Genomic DNA, 18,180 nt, shown 5'->3' with positions numbered 1-18,180 from the left:
TGGAAAACCGATGGATCGGTCGTGGTGGAGATCATGATCAGCAATTCATGTCATGGCCTCCACGCTCTCCCGATTTAACCCCATGCAATTTCTTTCTGTGGGGTTATGTGAAAGATTCAGTGTTTAAACCTCCTCTACCAAGAAACGTGCCAGAACTGCGAGCTCGCATCAATGGTGCTTTCGAACTCATTGATGGGGACATGCTGCGCCGAGTGTGGGAGGAACTTGATTATCGGCTTGATGTCTGCCGAATCACTAAAGGGGCACATATCGAACATTTGTGAATGCCTAGAAAAACTTTTTGAGTTTTTGTATGTGTGCGCAAAGCATTGTGAAAATATCTCAAATAATAAAGTTATTGTAAAGCTGTGAAATCGCTTCAATCATTTGTAATAACCCTGTATATCAAGAACAGAAGGGGACACATGGTTGAACCCTGTGGAACACCTAATGTAATTTCACCCCAGTTAGATGAAGTGGCAAACTTATTTAAATCACTTGATTCATATAAGGAAACTTTTTGCTTCCTGTTCTGTAGGTACAACTTAAACCATGTTATTCCACTTATACCATAGAACTGTAACTTCTGTAACATAATGTCATGGTTTACACATTCAAATGCTTTGGACAAGTCACAGAAAATTCCTATTGGTGATATTTTATTATTTAAAGACTAGTATGTGGACAGTGAAATTGTATATTGCTGTCTCAGTGGAACAGCATTTTTGAAATCTGAACTGTGATTTACTAAGTATCCCATTACTGTTGAGATGGCTAACCGCTCGAGTACATTACTTTCTCAAAGATTTTTGAAAATGCTGTAAGCAAGGATACTGGCCAGTAATTATTGACATCTTTGGTGTCCCCCCTTTTTGTAGAGCAGCCTGAAAATGGCATATTTTAACCTGTCTGGGAAAATACCTTGAGTTAATGATGCATTACATATGTGACTCAAAACATCAGCTGTAATTGCTCAACATTGTTTTAATATCTTATTAGAGATGTCATCTACTCCAACAGAACATTTATTTTTCAAAGATTTAATAATTTTACTTATTTCACGAGAGGTTGTTGGGTGAAACTTAATCTGACTAAATTTTTTCAAAACTGACTCTTTCATGTACTGCCTGGCTTTTTCTTTCGAACTGTTCTCACCAATTTTTTCTCCTACACTTATGAAATGGTTGTTAAATACATTAGCTACTTGTGTACTGTTGGTTAGGATGGTCTCGTTCTCCTTAATAGTAATACTACCCACCCCAGTGGTTACTTTTCCTGTCTCCCTTCTAACAACATCCCACAGTGATTTTATTTTATTGCTGGAGTTGTTAGTTTCTTCTCTAACATACATATTTCTTGATTTCCTTCCAGCTTTTCTCAGTATGTTACAATAATTTTTGTAGTGTAAAACTACTTCTGGATCTTTACTAATTCTTGCTGTCTCATAAAGTTTTCTTTTTCTTTCTGAAGACACTTTAATACCTGTAGTAATCCAAGGTTTCTTTGAAAAGTGTGTGGTGTTACATGTAGTAATTTTCTTTGGGAAACAATGTTCAAAAAGGGATATAAATTTATCAAGAAATAGGTTGCATTTATCATTAGCATTTGGCTCATTATATACATCCACCCAATTAACATTTCTTAAGCTTTCTTTGAAGTGCTCTATAGATACCGGGTTGAGCGACCTTAAACTTTTACTTAATCGTTTCCGAACTGTACACCCTGTTACGTTTTGTAAGTTAATCAGTTGTGCATCATGGTCTGACAATCCATTTACCACAGGGAAAGCATGTGTTTGTTTTACATCCTCTTGCTGTACAAATACATTATCTATTAGCGTGCTACTGCCTTGAGCTATACGTGTAGGGAAATTGAGCACTTGTTCTAAGTTATATGTTGTTAATAACACTTCTAGTTCACTTTTCCTCTCAGAATTATTTAGAAAGTTTACATTGAAATCACCACAGATTAATAACTACTACCTTTTGTCTGACAGACAGCATAATAGGGAGTCAAACTTTTTTTTATGAATAGCTCCCAGTCTCCTGATGGGGACCTGTACACTGTTGCTAATATCAAAACTACATTATCTAGCTGAAGTTCACATGCACAAACCTCAAAGTGTTGATCAACACAAAATTTGCTTACTTATACAATTTTGGATTTATACCCTTGTTTTATGAAAATGGCAACTCCTCCTTTATCCATCCTAGATCTACAAGTGTAAGATGCTAAATTATACCCACTTATACTGACACTATCCATGCCCACGGTTACATGGTGTTCAGACAGAGTATATCAATCTCATTCTTATTTTTGAGATCATCTAAACACACTAATAGCTCATCTACTTTATTTTTTTATTCCCCAGATATTTTGATGAAGTAAGTTGATACTGCCCTTAGCTTTACCCCTATTTACTGTACATGAAGTTTCTTTCATTCTATTTATCTTGATTGTCATATGTCTGGGCTTTGGCTTTAACCTAAAAAATCTGTCTGCCTGGACCCATTGACCACAGGGGTCACCTCTTGTGTGACAGTAGACCCCCTTACAGTTTCTGCTAATAGAGAAGATAACTTATTTTTCCCCATCCTATTCAGGTGCAGGCCGTGTGTAGCGTATCCCCACCTACCAATAGCATTTACTGGAATAACACTTATGTGAGATATTGCCGGTGTCTGGAGCATCCTGTTCAGCTCAGTGTTAACATGCTTTACAGCAGTGTTTACCCAGGGCTGATCATGGCGCTGAAAGACCTCCACGAACCCCATAGTTGTGTGCTCAGTTTCTGCTCCTATTTTATCCAGGTCACTCCTAATACTGTATCTTGGATTCATAGCCAGGCTGTTTCCTACTCCCCCAACTATAATTACCTGATCTTCCTACTCAAAATCCCTGGATAGCTGACCTAAGCTTTCTGTCACCTGGCTAAGGTTAGCACTTGGTTTCACAAAACTTGTGACCTGGTACCCTGCACCTAATTTCTCCTGAAGCTGCTGGCCCACACCCCTCCCATGACTGTTGCCTAAAAGTAGAATTCCTCTTTTCCTATTCTGGTTTGATTCCGACCTGTCTCTTTTCTTTAAGCTAATATTCTGCTTCAACCTACTTTCAACTACATCTGGATGAGGCCCTTCCTCCACTTCAGATAGCAAGCCAAACTGATTTACTAATTGAATTTCTGGAGTTTTTTCAATGAAAGCTTGAGCATCAGAAGTACCTCATGGACAGTGACACTTAAGGATTCACATCACACCTGTACAAAATGACCATTTTTTCTGGGAGTACATTTCCTTTGAAGGCTAAGATACAGGTGCCTGTATCTGTTCAGCTTTTCTTGGGATCTTTTCAGACACATTGGACAAAATGTACAACTTGCAACTGAAGATTAGGCCATATCTCATCCACTGAAGCGTAAGGTCTCTGTGAAATATGATACCTTCAACCATATTCAAAGTTTTGTGTGGGGGGCAAGGGTCACACAGCTGTTCACTTGGGTGAAGAGCTGTACGTTGTGCAGCACCAGTCAGTGGTTTTTATCAATAGTGATCCATTGCGCATTTCTCCCAATGGCTCAACTTCTCCAAATTTATCTTCAGTAGGTTCCACAAAAAAATAATTGCTTTGTCACAGTAAAAACATCTCCATCAGTTCAAGTACATACTAAGTATTGGATAAATAGTTTTGCTCCCAGATGTCTTGCTTGTCCCTCCTCCTATGTGGGAACCAGGTTAGGGAAAGCAATAGGGTTATAACTGTCCACAATGGAATTTCTATACCTTTCTGACGAGACTGCCGCATCAGAACAGTCATTGATTCAGTGTAATTTAATACATTTCATGTGCAAAACACCCACCCTGATGCCATCTACTCTGATCATTGGGTGTCCCCCCCCCCTCCCCCCCCCCCCCCCCCCCACGGGAGCCACCCTGACACAGCCAAAGCCATCTAGCACAATGGCCACTGATGGGAGTCTCAATGACCCAAGAAGATGGGCAACTACTACTTGGAGTGCATGGGGAACTAGCAACAGTGTAATCCCTGTTTATCATGGGGCGCAACTGAAAGGGTAAACGATAACCCCAGCACACCGTATTGGCTACCATGTTTGGTTTGAAGGGGATGGAAGACCCTATACAAGTATTGTGTGCAGATGATCTTTAACACTGCTTGCAGTAGATACAAATTTGTGTGTTCTTCCCAAATCAATCAACACTACAGAAAAAATTGGAAAATTAAGGTCAAAACAAGGAGAACAAAATTTACTTCAGCCAAAAGTGACGAATGAATGAATATTTCGAGAATGGAAAGCAGAGCCCATGGAATATTGGAAAAGACATCAAAGGCTGCCACCATGAGAAAGGGAGAAAACAAAGGAAGGATACTCAGAGATGAGAGACTACAGCATAGGAAAGGAAAGGAAAAAGATGCTCCAATAGCTTGGGGGCCCCATGCTCTCCAAGCACTTACTGATGAAAGCGTTGTGAGCCCCCTGAGAGTTTGAGAATTTTATTCAACCAGATTACATCTATCAAAATAGTTCCCCAAACCAATATTAAATTTTTTTTGTTAATTTCAGTTTTTATGGAACATGTGTGATTAAAAATTGAAAAAGGCTAGTAAAATATAGACCCCTTCTTTTCTTCTGGTGATAAAATTGTGAATAGTATGGAAATGATATTCAGTTAGATTAGCAAGCCCTCAATGAATAGCAGGCTAAGTCACTCTGTAGGCAGTCCCTGCAAAGAAAACTGTCTATCCTTGCCTAGCACAGGATCCTGGTACTCCAGAGCCACACATACCATAATTGCAACTATTTAATATATGTGGTAACGACTCCATTGAGGTTTCTAGCATATATGGGAAGTGGTGTACAGCATTGAAAAACATGTTACAGTTAGAAACTTCATTAGATCAGATGAACCATCGGCACTCATTCTGTATGAGTATTTGATACCAAGTACATAATGTTGTTGCTTTCACGGTGCAGGAAATTGGTTGTGCAGAGGGCTATTCTCTTACTATTATTTCCCCACAAAGCTGTTTTTTTTTTGTTTTTTTTTTTACTATTGATTTCAAAGCAACTATAGCTTCATCTTCTAACAGTTTAACACTATTAGCAATGTGATATACCATCACGAATACACTGCTGGAAAAATGTAACACCGTTAAGGAGTGTCCAGTGGCATCAGGGTATAGTATGTGTGGTGTCACCGCCAGACACCACACTTGCTAGGTGGTAGCCTTTAAATCGGCCGCGGTCTGCTAGTATACGTCGGACCCGCATGTCGCCACTGTCAGTGATTGTAGACCGAGCGCCACCACACGGCAGGTCTAGAGAGTCTTCCTAGCACTCACCCCAGTTGTACAGCCGACTTTGCTAGCGATGGTTCACTGACAAATTGCGCTCTCATTTGCCGAGACGATAGTTAGCATAGCCTTCAGCTACGTCATTTGCTACGACCTAGCAAGGCGCCATTATCATTTGCTATTTATCTTGTGATGCATGTACCGTCAGACCAATGTTCACCAATTATGGATTAAAGTTAAGTATTCCAGAAGCTACGTACCTTTTTTGCTAGTATAATTACTTTACCTGTTCCAGACCTCACGCCAGCCTGCGTGAGCTTAAACGCGTGCCTTTCGGCTACCCGTCACCGTGGATTGGCTGTCTTGCCAGTCCACAACAGTATGTGCATACTGAGCAGTTGCGGTGTTAGCGATTCAGTTTTCACAGTTGTGGCAATCAGATGGCACTCAGGAAGCCATTGCGTGCACCCTCTGTTTTGAGTCTGCAGGTAATAACTGTGCAAAGTTTAGAAGCAAACAGTGTTCGCAAGAGTCGTTCTAGGGTACAACCATGCTCCACCAATAAGTACGTACTCCTGTACAACTTCAGCGATGTGAAGTGCATTGATTGTGGACCTGCACGAAACTGGATGGACATACTGATGGACTGCAGCCCATGTTGGGCACCATGTATCCATGGTGTGTCACTGCCCTTAGCAGTGGTCTATAGACGAGGTCACCCCTGTATGCTGTGTCATCAGGGACCACTGATAACCATCTACTTAGAGCAAGATTACGATCATGTGTGGCTCTGGCCAGGCTACAACTGGCACCATGACACCACCAAGTATGGCTACTCTGGTGGTGTGAAAGTTGATTGGAGAGTGAAATGGCACTTTGTTGTTTTCGGTGATGAGAGTAGGTTCTGTCTGTATGTGAGTGACGCTGTACATGTATATGGCATAGACCTGTTGAGCTGTATATTCCAGAGGGCATTCAATGATGACCCATAGGGTTCATGGTATGGTGAGCCATCAGTTACAGTTCATGGTCACATTTGGTGTTTTACAGCAGCTGTGACACAACATACTACTCTTAGTGTACAACAACTGCCCTGGCCAACAAGATCACCAGATCTCTCACTAATTGAACATGTGTGGAACATGAAGTGGGAACCTATTCTACAGAGCTTGCAAGAATCATTCATTGTCAAATTACACAAAAAGGTGCAACATGCTTGTGGCAGTCTATTGCATGATGCCATTTGGCACCTTTATGATCATTTGCAAGCAAGAATACCCATCTGTGTTGCTGCTGGAGATGGGTACACTGTGTATTGGTGTGACTGGGCATCCTTTATTCTGATGTGTGTTTCATTTGGTCTGAATTTGTGATCATGTACTTCTACAATGAAGAACTAAGCGTCACCTCACTTGTCAATAATATTGCTTTGTTCTTGAGGGTGTTACATTTTATTTTCAGCAATGTACATCCAGTTAATGTACCCCAGCAACCTCTGGTGTGGTGAGTGTAAGACTTGTGGTGGTATATCACTTCAGACTCAGTGCAAAAGAGCCCGAGTTGCAGCCGTAGTTTCTTCAAAACTGACAGTATCTCAGATCAGTGAAGAAAAAAATACCAAGAGAATACCTTCTCTTATCCGTAACACAAACATATGCAGTGGAAAGAATACACAAAAAGCTACAAGACCATGCTGATTAAACCACAGAATGAAACTGTTCCAGAGAGACAATTTTGGTTTATAGTGCCATGTACATGGGCTATCCAGATAGACACTCTTTAATAATAATACCGAAACTGAATATACCTGTTTTGGCAAGTACTTTGGCTACTTTTCCAATAGCTGCCTTTGACATTAAGGCATTTGTCGTACCATGACACCAGTTTGTGTATACCCTCTTCATACCATGTGGCCTCCTGGCTATTCAACAAGGTCATTACAGAGTCCTTCAGGTGTCTTCATTTGCAAAATGTTTACCAGCAAGGGACACCCCCAATAACATACGTTTTTCATGTTAGGTGCACTGTGCTGTCACCCACTGCCGGGTACCGGGTACTCGATATCAGCGACCTCAGTAGTCATTAGACATAGTGAGAGAGCAGAATGGGGTGCCCCGTGGAACTCATGGACTTCAAACTGGTCAGGAGACTGGGTGTCACTTGTCATACATCTGTACGCAAGATTTCCATACCCTTAAACATCCCTAGGTCAACTGTTTCCGGTGTGATAGGGAAGTGGAAACGTGAAGTGACACATACAGCACAAAAGCGTACAGGCCGACCTTGTCTGTTGGCTGACAGAGACCGAGGACAGTTGAAGAGGGCCATAATGTGTAATAGGCAGACATCTATCCAGACCATCACACAGGAGTTCCAAACTGCATCAGGATCCACTGCAAGCGCTATGACAGTTAGGTAGGAGGTGAGAAAACTTTGATCTCATGTGGCTAATTATAAGCCACACATCATGCCAGTAAATGCTAAATGACGCCTTGCTTGGTGTAAGGAGCGTAAACATTGGACGATTAAACAATGGAAAAATGTTGTGTGGAGTGACGAAGCACAGTACACAATGTAGCAATCCGATGGCAGGGTGTGGGTATGGCGAATGCCCGATGAATGTCATCTGCCAGTGTAGTGACAACAGTAAAATTCTGAGGCAGTGGTGTTACGGTGTGGTCGTGTTTTTCACGGAGAGGGCTTGGACGCCTTGTTGTTTTGTGTGGCACTGCCACAACACAGGCCTACATTGATGTTTTAAGCACCTTCTTGCTTCCCACCATTGAAGAGCAATCTGGGGATGGTGAGTGCATCTTTCAACACGATTGAGCATCAATGCATGGCCTGAGGTGGAGTGGTTACACGACAATAACATCCCTGTAATGGACTATCCTGCACAGAGTCCTGACTTGAATCCTATAGAACACCTTTGGGATGTTTTGGAACATCGACTTCATGCCAGACCTCACCGACTGACATCAATACCTCTCCTCAGTGCAGCACTCCATGAAGAATGGGCTGCCATTTCCCAAGAAACCTTCCAGCACCTGAATGAACATATGCCTGTGAGAGTGGAAGCTGTCATCAAGGCTAAGGGTGGGCCAACACCATATTTAATTCCAGCATTATCAATGGAGGGGGTGCCATGAACTTTTAAGTCATTTTCAGCTAGGTGTCTGGATACTTTTGATCACATAGTGTATTCATTCAGTTTTGGAAACAGGAAAAGTCCAATGGTACCAGGTCCGGATTGTAGGGAGGACACTCAAAGATGTCCCACAGGAATCTCACACAGCAACGCTTCTGTCTGCTGGTCAGAATGTGGACGTGCATTGTCATGTGGAAGAACAATTCCACACAAGCGCTTGCCTCTTTGGCAGTTCTGGATAGCACAACAAAGATGTTCAGGGGTAGCACAGTATGCATCAGAACTGACTGTTGTGCTGTGAGGTATGAAATTCATAAGGAGGACCCCTCCCCATCGCAGATTACAGACACCATCAATTTTTGACTTGACGCACTCTGTTAGAACAAGCATGCATTCTGTGGCAACTGAGGATGACACCAATCCACAGACTGTTGCTTCATTGTTGGGGTATTATGATACACCAATGTTTCATCTTGTCACCATATGGTCAGTAAAAATCCCTTTTGTAACACTCCAAGATCACTAATGCATCAACTGTTCTCCCAGCTTTCTGATTATCCGTGAGCATGTGTGGCACCCACCGTGCACAGTTTTTCTGTTGCCCTATGTGCTGACAGACAATGTCAGGCATACCTGAACAAGACACTTCCTTACATTGTTCATGCATGTCAATAATCGTGTATTCTCTCAAGTGATGTCATCCACCTTTTGGTTCCGCACATCTGTGATGACGGAGTTTCACACTGACCCCCCTTCATCATTAACAAATGTTCCCCCTTTCGCAAACATTATGTGCCACTTCCGGACACTAGTTGCATTCATTACGCCTTCGCCACAAACAGTAAAAAGTCTGTGGTGAATGTCACAGGGTCCAACACTTTCTGCCTGCAGGAAACGTTATAACATCTTGCACCTCCTCACAGTCTGCATGACCCATAACCAGCACAGTCACTGCCACAGTCGTATCTGCACTTACCATGTGAACAGTTACAACCACATTAGGTAGCTGTTCCACATCACAATTAACACCAGAAACCACTGATTGGCTGCCACAAGACAGGTGTGCAAACTGTATGTGCAAATGTTCTTTACTTGCTGGGTGGCCCTCGTACAACAGAATCCCCAGCACCCACAAATTGTGAAAACTTAACATGTGATTAGCCGCATGGCGTAGTTATTGAAGTTACTGATTAATATGTCAAATAGGACTTTCATACTGGCACAGGAATGGAACTTCTTATGAAGTTCATGGAACAACATTTACTGCAATCCACTGATATCTTTAGCTCAGCACCCAAAATAGGAAATTATGGTACTTTCTTTATGCTCATTTTAGATTAAATTTCCTTAACTGCCAAAGATGTTCAGACTATTACTACACTAATGATTAAAATAAAGGATATGATCAGGACTAAGTCTATATCATCATCAGACAATCAGTCTCATTTATTTTAAGTAATTTGAGCAGATACATTGTTGTTATTATTAATATCTTCAAACACTGAAAACTTGTAAATATCAAACCAGTTGGAAAATAGAAATTTTCAGGAGGGACGAAAACATAAGTATGAAGTTTGCAATGTGTAAATTTTTGTAATGACACATTCACTGTGTCCACAAATTCAGAACAAAGTTATCACTTAGTGCCCTAAATGTTCTACATTACCCATGAGCCTGTCACCACAACCTTTATTTAAAAAAGGTTGTGCCGATGGTGACTTCTCTGGAAACAGTGGTATAACAGTATCACAAACTTCAATGCACTCACCATCAAGACTTAACGAGAGATGAGCTTCTGATAAGTTGATGTTCAACAGTAACTAAACAGCTATGATATCACAGGGAGATAAGTACAAAGAACTAAGTACAGAATTTCTCAGGATATTTAGTCTGAGCATTTGCAGAACAGGGAGCTCAATATTAATTAGTTCCCAAATCCCTCAGTTTAACTTTTAAAATATATGCTTGCACTGCTCTAAGCTCAAGTAACCTCATAATCAGTGAGGATCATTTATAAAATAAGTAAAAGAGTATGTAGCACAGCAACCATGTGCTAATGATGAAAGATGTGTAGACACAACACACTAGCACAGTTTGCATTTTCTCCAACATCTGGACCAGTACAGTCACCTAATTCAAAAACTATACCAGTTGTAAATATTCGGTACATTATTTTAGTAATTTACTGTTAAAGTTTGCTACAGACTTAAAAGCCTCATTTAATTTATGCTCATATTCCAGTAAATTTTCAAATTATTTAAGATTTTGGCATACTCTCCACTTCAAAAGTTGTGCTGTTACATATGATACCCATATGGGGATGGATGACAGAATTCGCACATGGCACCCATATAAAATTCACCAATGAAAAACAATTATGAAGTGACTTTATATAAACATAATGATCAAATCACTCTGGCATATATATGAGAGTATACTTCCAGACATGAAGTAGGAAATTCTTTTCTCTATCACTTTCAATACCATAATTATTGCACCAGACAGTAAAAACACTCAAAACAGGGTGATTACTACCTCAAAAGGTAATGGCCTCATTTACTTGAAAAGAATCCGATACGTGCTGGATACAATATGCACTATGAAGTATCGCACAGAAAAAAAGGCATAAAAAGATGAACAGAAATAAATTAACACATTTTCTTTTAAGCAATAAATTAAGAGATTAATTTCAGTCAGACTATATGGTGCAGTGGGCTATTTAGAAATCATATTACAAACCAAGACATATTCAAATGAAATACACATGAAAAAAGTGTATATATTTTAATGTGAGTGTTTCTGGGGTTGGTTTTCCTTTTCATTTTTGCTACCTAAAAGTAGGCAGCAGACTTCTGTAGCAGCCCTGCAAAGGAAGAAATGAAGCAAGTGACACCCAAGTAACGTCTGTATTCACAAGTGCTTACACATTTATGAATATTTTGAGAGTAAACTTGAAAAATTTTGCAGTTTAACTGCAGAATTAGTGTGTTGGCAACAGATTTAATATTGCTGTATAACTTCATTTGAAACATCAGTATTTTTGAATTGATCCAAGGATGGACAGATGATTAGGGTTTAACATCCCTTTGATGAGGTCATTAGAGATATAGCAAAAGCTAAGATTGAGGAAGGAAGGGAACAAAGTGAGCCATGCTCTTTCACAGGAACTGTCCTTGCATTCAACTTAAGAAATTTGGGAAAAATCACTGGAAATCTAAATCTGGACCATACTGTTATTTGAATCACCTTCCTCCTTAATACAAATATAGTAGCTGTCCACTGTGCCATTTCAACTGATAACGAGAAAAGACACTTCTACCAGTGGCATAGCTCAGAAACAGGTGAAGTGGTCATAACTACTGTCCCCTAATACAGTCAGTGACCAACATAGACTTCTGCTTTAAATTTGTGTGGCATGAACTCAATGATATTGACAGTTCCCAAGAAATATTTTATCACGTCATGAAGAACAATTACCTTCTCTGAGACAGTTGTGGGATGTACCATCCTAATAGTATTGTGCATCTGAAGTGAATACTGGAGAGGTTAAACATATTTACAGTACAGTATTTGCACAATATTTTATCCTTGTACCATACTAAACTCTATATGGTCAACTATACACTACTGGGGTACAAGAGGCCAATGGCATTAATCTCATCCCCATACCTTTATCTCTCAATGAACCTCTTCCAATGGCAGGACAATGTTATGAATTAAACTTTGGGTCACTGAAACAGTCTTCACAAAGGGGCAGCCAACAAGTGAACAATAGTGTTCAGCAGTGGAACCCCTACAGACAACGGACAACTGCTTCAATTCTCAAGGTAACAATATTGTTTTGTCATATGTTCACTAACAGGGATAGAATAGAACATGAAGAATATTCATTTATCTTGTTTTGTGATTTGGAATGTAGTTCGAAGGAACAGACTGACCTGCAGTGAAGCTCAACGTTTATGTCAGGTTGGAAATTGACTATTTGTTTGGGAGCTGGCAAAGCCACCAAATAAAATGTCAAGAAATTACATATACTTCTGGATTTTGATGAGTTAAAGGAAGTTGGTATCAACAGATTCAATGAGTCCCCGAGATTTAAACACACACTTGTACACAGCAAAATGTTTTACGGTAAGAGAAGAATACTTCATGTACTAGATGATTTTGTCTACTGACAGGTTTGGACGGTGATAAGAGAACCAGAACATTGTCAATAACTCATATACTATAATAACTTAAAAATTAAATAAAGGCCTGCACTAAAAACTGACAATCAAGGAAATGAAATTACCGTTGTCACTTCTTTTCAAATTGAAAATTATTCTACGAAATTTCTGATTATTCTCCCAATGATTTTAAAGGTTTTTCTATAGCATAGTCACCTTCGAAAAATATAAAAACCTTTTTGTAACAAAATTATTCATCAAGCATTTCGTAGTTACGGTTATTTTACGTAAAATAACAACAACAGAAAGGTCTCGAGTTTTTGGTGCAACAGTTTTCAAGCTATTAACGGGTCAGTGCGTAGGTTATCATTGTCCTAAATCATACATGAACTTGAACCCAAATGCAGCTTCATGGTGTAAGAGCTGACGGCAGTAATATTTTATACGCTTTGACTACCCATTGAACATAAACCATTCGCCACATGCACTACCATCTAATGGAGTCCCAAATAGTTTAAGAAGAGATGCAAATGCACCTTAATCCTTCAGTAATTGGTTACTGCAGAGGGTGAATAATGTTTGTTGTGAAACACATAGGCTAATAAATTATTGCAACTTTTAAATGCACGACGGCGTTTTCATTTCCGAATTTTCAACTGATAACTATTTTGGCTCCATATATATCATATCAATACTTTTGCATTACTTACACATCAATAGAGGCAATATGCAAGCGACGCTGTTATTCAGTCGAACATTTCCAAAACATATCCACCTTGTTCACTACTACTGGTACTTAGATGACAGTAATACCAATGGGTATTTGTGTGTATACAATAAATAAAGGCACAAACTTGATTTATGTTGACCCAAGTCCAAAACACCTAGGGAGTTTACGCAGAATCATCGACTACTAAGTTTCACCTACACAAGCAACAAAACTCAAACAAATGTCTACAAGTGCAGCGTTTACGTGCCAGTCGACTTCTGTCAGATACTACGATCGATTGTCTGCTACGATCGACGCTATGCATATGCCTTTTCCGACGAGAAGTACAGCACAATCCAATAATTCTTTGGTGTACAATTTTATCTTCATATCTACTTCTACGGCTATACTCTGCAAACGATTGTAAAGCGCATGATAGAGGATACGTTCCATTGCGCCAATTATTTCAGATTTTCCCCTTTCCATTCACTTATGAAGCTCAGGAAAAATGATAGCTTAAACGCCTCTGTGCGTGCTGTAATAAATCTTGTCTTCGCGAACCCTACGCAGGCAATGCGTGGGGGATAGTACTATATTCCTAGCTTTATCACTTACTTATAGTTGGTACTAGAAACTGTCTAAAGACTTTCAAGGTATAACGTCTGTCTTCAAGCGTCTGATAGTTCAATTCTTTCAGAATCTCCCTGAAACTCTCCAATGGATCATAGAAACCTGTAACTAATCGTTCTGCCCAACATTGTATACGTTCAATATCCACCGTTAGTCCCATCTCGTACAAGTCACACACACTTGAATAATATTCTATGGCCGGCGGCACGAGTGCTTGCATGCAATCGCCTCTTCACACTAATTGTATTTTCCTATTATTCTACCAATAAAGTTTATTTACCTATGACTGAGCTAATGTGATAGTCCCATTTCATATAAAAATTGTTACACCCAGGTACTGACATTAGTTGGCCGATTCCAGTTGTGACTCACTGATTCTGTAGTCATAGAATACCATGTTTCCCATTTTATGAAGCACAAGATTTTACATTTCTGAACACCTTTAAACGGGTATCCTTCTGGTGGAAGTTGGCGAGGAATCAAAAGTAGCCCGTTAACAGCAGAAACCTTGATTTTACCAACAAAGTACACTGGCAACTTGTATCAAAGTCAGGAAGGCGCTGGGTGGTGGACATTGTACCCATCGCAATGGACGTTGCATAGAGGTGACGCAGCTGAATATTGCTACGTCTAGCTCAGCACGGCAGTGAGGAGATGTAGTACACTCAGGCGGCCGATGGTGCTGGCTCAGCTGGCTGGCCGCTAGTTGGCGTGGTGTAAGTCTACAGAGGCATCCAGGTATGAACACTGGACCTGCGCCTGGCTGGAGGCGTCTGGTGCTAGTGGATGCCAAGTAGCTCAGTGGCTGGGAGGGCCTCAGTTTGACACTCAGGCTGTCAGTGCTGCCGTTGAACTCCCTGATAGGAAGTGTTGTCGGTACAAAAGTTAAGCAAAAGCCGACACTACAGCAGACACCGACTTGATGAATCATCAACTCAGCAACCAGTCTGGCCGTGGGTTTGTTATGATATGACCGCCTCAAAGGGAATTAGAATGGAAATTTTTTTTCACGTTTTTGGATTTTTATCTCACTATAAAATTTGCAATTTTCCAAATAAAATGATATATATATATATATATATATATATATATATATATATATATATGTGTGTGTGTGTGTGTGTGTGTGTGTGTGTGTGTGTGTGTGTGTGTGTGTGTGTGTGTATCACTTATAAACTAACATGGGAAGTATTGTATTTTATTTTTTTAAATATAATCTGCACCAGTTAAAAATGTTAAAATTTTTACATGCATTACTTAAAGGTCTAATAAAATCTGTAGTTTTTTATATGGAAGGCTGTGGATTGCTGTCTTATAAACTGGAATGTATTGGTCATGCCCAGAAGAGGATTTGTACCAGGTTGAGGAAGTTGAAAGAAAGTTTGAGAGACAAGAAACTTTCCGATGGTAAACCCAAAAGAGGCAGACCAAATCATTGATGAACTACAGCAGTGTCATGGGATGGCCATTAGAAATAATATTCAGGATTTGTTGAAAATGAAGCAGGCAGTATGGGCTAACTTCTTCCACAGACTGTCAACTAGTGAAAAACCAGTACACCAACTTTGCCCTTCTGGACCTGATTCATTGTGTGGTTCCCGCAATGCCCAGCACTCAAACAGTTCATACAGCCATAAACATTCCATCCCAGCAGCAGTCATCGATATCATAAAACCTATTTACAGAGACCTGGAAAATCCTGAATTACTGAAGAAGTGAAACTTCCTGGCAGACTAAAACTGTGTGCCAGACCGAGACTCGAACTCGGGACCTTTGCCTTTCATGGGCAAGTGCTCTACCAACTGAGCTATCCAAGCACGACTCACGCCCCGAACTCACAGCTTTAATTCTGCCAGTACCTCGTCTCCTACCTTCCAAACTTTACAGAAGCTCTCCTGCGAACATTGCAGAACTAGCACTCCTGAAAGAAAGGTCCCGAGTTCGAGTCTCCATCCGGCACACAGTTTTAATCTGCCAGGAAGTTTCATATCAGCACACACTCCGCTGCAGAGTGAAATTCTCATTCTACTGAGGAAGTGTCTGCATGGTAAAACTCAAAATCCCAATGAGTCGTTCAATAATCTTATATGTACTCACTTACCAAAGAATGTTTTTGTTGGAATGAAGACAGTAAACTGGGTGGTCAGTGATGCTGTTATTGCTTTCAATTATGGCAACATTGGTAGGGTGAAAGTGCTGCAGTATATGGGAATTAATCCTGGAGCAAACTGCATCAGAGAACTTGAATGGATGGACAAGGTTAGCATTAATAAAGCAGAGTATGCAGGACAGTTGGCCACTAAGGAGACCATAAAAAAGAAAAGGAGAAAAAACTTGGAAAATGATCAAGAGGATACAGTACGTTGCAGCGTGCTTCTGAGTGACTAAAAATAAAAAAATTAAGCTTATATTGAGTTACAGTCTTCTGAAACTTTAGAAGCCATTCCTGAAAATTTACACTTTCTGTTGCATTTTTCTTTAAATTTCAGAAACCACTTCGAGTAGAGTATTCAAATTTTCAGAGAGTAATAACATACATATCCTGAATCTACTGAACTAAAAGAAGAACAAAATGTTATGTATAATTAAAATTATTTAGTATAAATGTACAAAAAAGTACACAAAATTTTAACCATGTATTAAAAAAAAATGTATTTCCGAAAGCAGTTCAATGTCCTGTAAAAGTTTCATGTCAATGGCTACAGTGGTTCCTGAAATACAGGAAAGCTAAGTCACTAAATTAAACATTGTCATTATAGGGCGCTCCAACTCCCCTCAAATTGTCATATATTGATAACGTAATGACTTGTTTGTTCTTATGCTTAAGGCTGTTGGGAGCCACCAAGGACACTCCAAGATAAGAAAGCAAAGACGCAATGTAGAGCGCAGGCAAAAGTGGTAGCAGTTAGGTTACCAGAGCTAAATGGTAACACTAGAGTCCTGCAAATTGCAGACACCCTGGGCAGCTGTCCCAGAGGAGAAGTTTCATTTCAGAGAATTAGCTGATAACTCCATCCAACGTCTAGGCACTGTTGTAAGGCGTCACAGTAGTAGATGGCCACGAGAAGACACATCTTAACAAAGGCAGAAAGCTTGATGATTACCCCAGAGAACGGCAATGTCAGTGAGTTTACACAGGTTAGAGTGCTTCTACATTAGTCCCCACTCACAAAAGGACTGAGGGCGGATCCAAGTGACATAAAACTCTGTTGGTTCTGGCCATAGTTAAAGAGACAGAGACTTTTATCTTTCATTTGAACGTTGTTGCTACCAAACTTGGAGTTTGTAAATGTAAAGTCCAGAAGCATACCTACCTACCGAGTAGGAGAAGGGGAGGAATCTAACCCTTAATCTCCCAAGTGTGGTCTCACACACCGCTAATAGTTATTGTTACTCTGTAGCTAATGCGTAATGGTATGGTAGGAGATTACAGTGTTGTGTTGTTGCTCTTTCTCGAAGCTATCGTGGCTTCCTTTGACAGTAGCCACTTGAATATGACGTAGACCTACACTATTACTGCTTCTTTTGTGCTAGCAGTCTCTGAGACCGCACTTGGGACTTCGTGTTGCGGATTCAGTAGCCACGTATACTTCCATTGTTCATGTTACCGACCCCGACTTCGAGAATGCTGTTTAAAAATGGCTTGGTGACAGTTTAGGAAGTGATGTTGGATCAGATAGCGACAACGACGTTGAAAGTGAACATAGTACAGTGCAGGAACAAGGTGAAAGTGAAGACGAATTTGTTTTGCCACCTGTGAATTCCTTGCATGAAGCAAATGATCAGAGAGATAAACACAGAATTGTGGAGACTGAACGTTTAGCTGAAGCTTCTGCTAGAAATACATTAGGCGGAAACAAATATCTTTGGCCGTCAAAGCCTCTTCCAAGGAAGGCCAATGCTATTATTTTTCCGCATGTTGGACATAAGTGGGATGAATATGTTTGTCCTTCACAATTCCTACAAAGACGGTGCTCAGGTGAACCGCTTTAACTGTCGAAGAAGCTTGTAAACTCGTTGGTGACACCACATTTAAAAAGCGAGACAACTAGTATCACATACCATGTGAACTTCGTGCATCCATCACTGTGTTTTGGGTGCAGTGGAACGAAGAGTACAAAACGTTGTCGAACGATTGGAAAAACGCGAAACTTGCTCAATGATGTATGATTCAAAAAAGAAGAAAAAGGTATCTTATCTTTGCCATTGTTATA

General features: G+C 40.2%; 1 protein-coding gene and 1 non-coding gene across 2 annotated transcripts in view; both read right to left on the bottom strand.

Moving 5' to 3' along the window:
- LOC124555202 (katanin p60 ATPase-containing subunit A-like 1) overlaps positions 1-13,611 on the bottom strand; it is a 104,030-nt gene extending 90,419 nt beyond the window's left edge. The window contains exon 1 of the mRNA XM_047129047.1: positions 13,338-13,611. Within this exon, the coding sequence (XP_046985003.1) occupies positions 13,338-13,341 (4 nt within the window). The 5' untranslated portion in view covers positions 13,342-13,611. The remainder of the gene's footprint in view (positions 1-13,337) is intronic.
- A 2,098-nt stretch (positions 13,612-15,709) lies between these two features.
- Trnas-uga lies at positions 15,710-15,784 on the bottom strand. Its single transcript has one exon. It is a non-coding gene; the product is annotated as a tRNA-Ser (tRNA).
- Between the last annotated feature and the right edge of the window lie 2,396 nt (positions 15,785-18,180).

Source organism: Schistocerca americana, chromosome X, assembly GCF_021461395.2.
Source record: "Schistocerca americana isolate TAMUIC-IGC-003095 chromosome X, iqSchAmer2.1, whole genome shotgun sequence".
NCBI lineage: Eukaryota > Metazoa > Arthropoda > Insecta > Orthoptera > Acrididae > Schistocerca > Schistocerca americana.
This window is presented reverse-complemented; position numbering and strand designations above follow the sequence as displayed.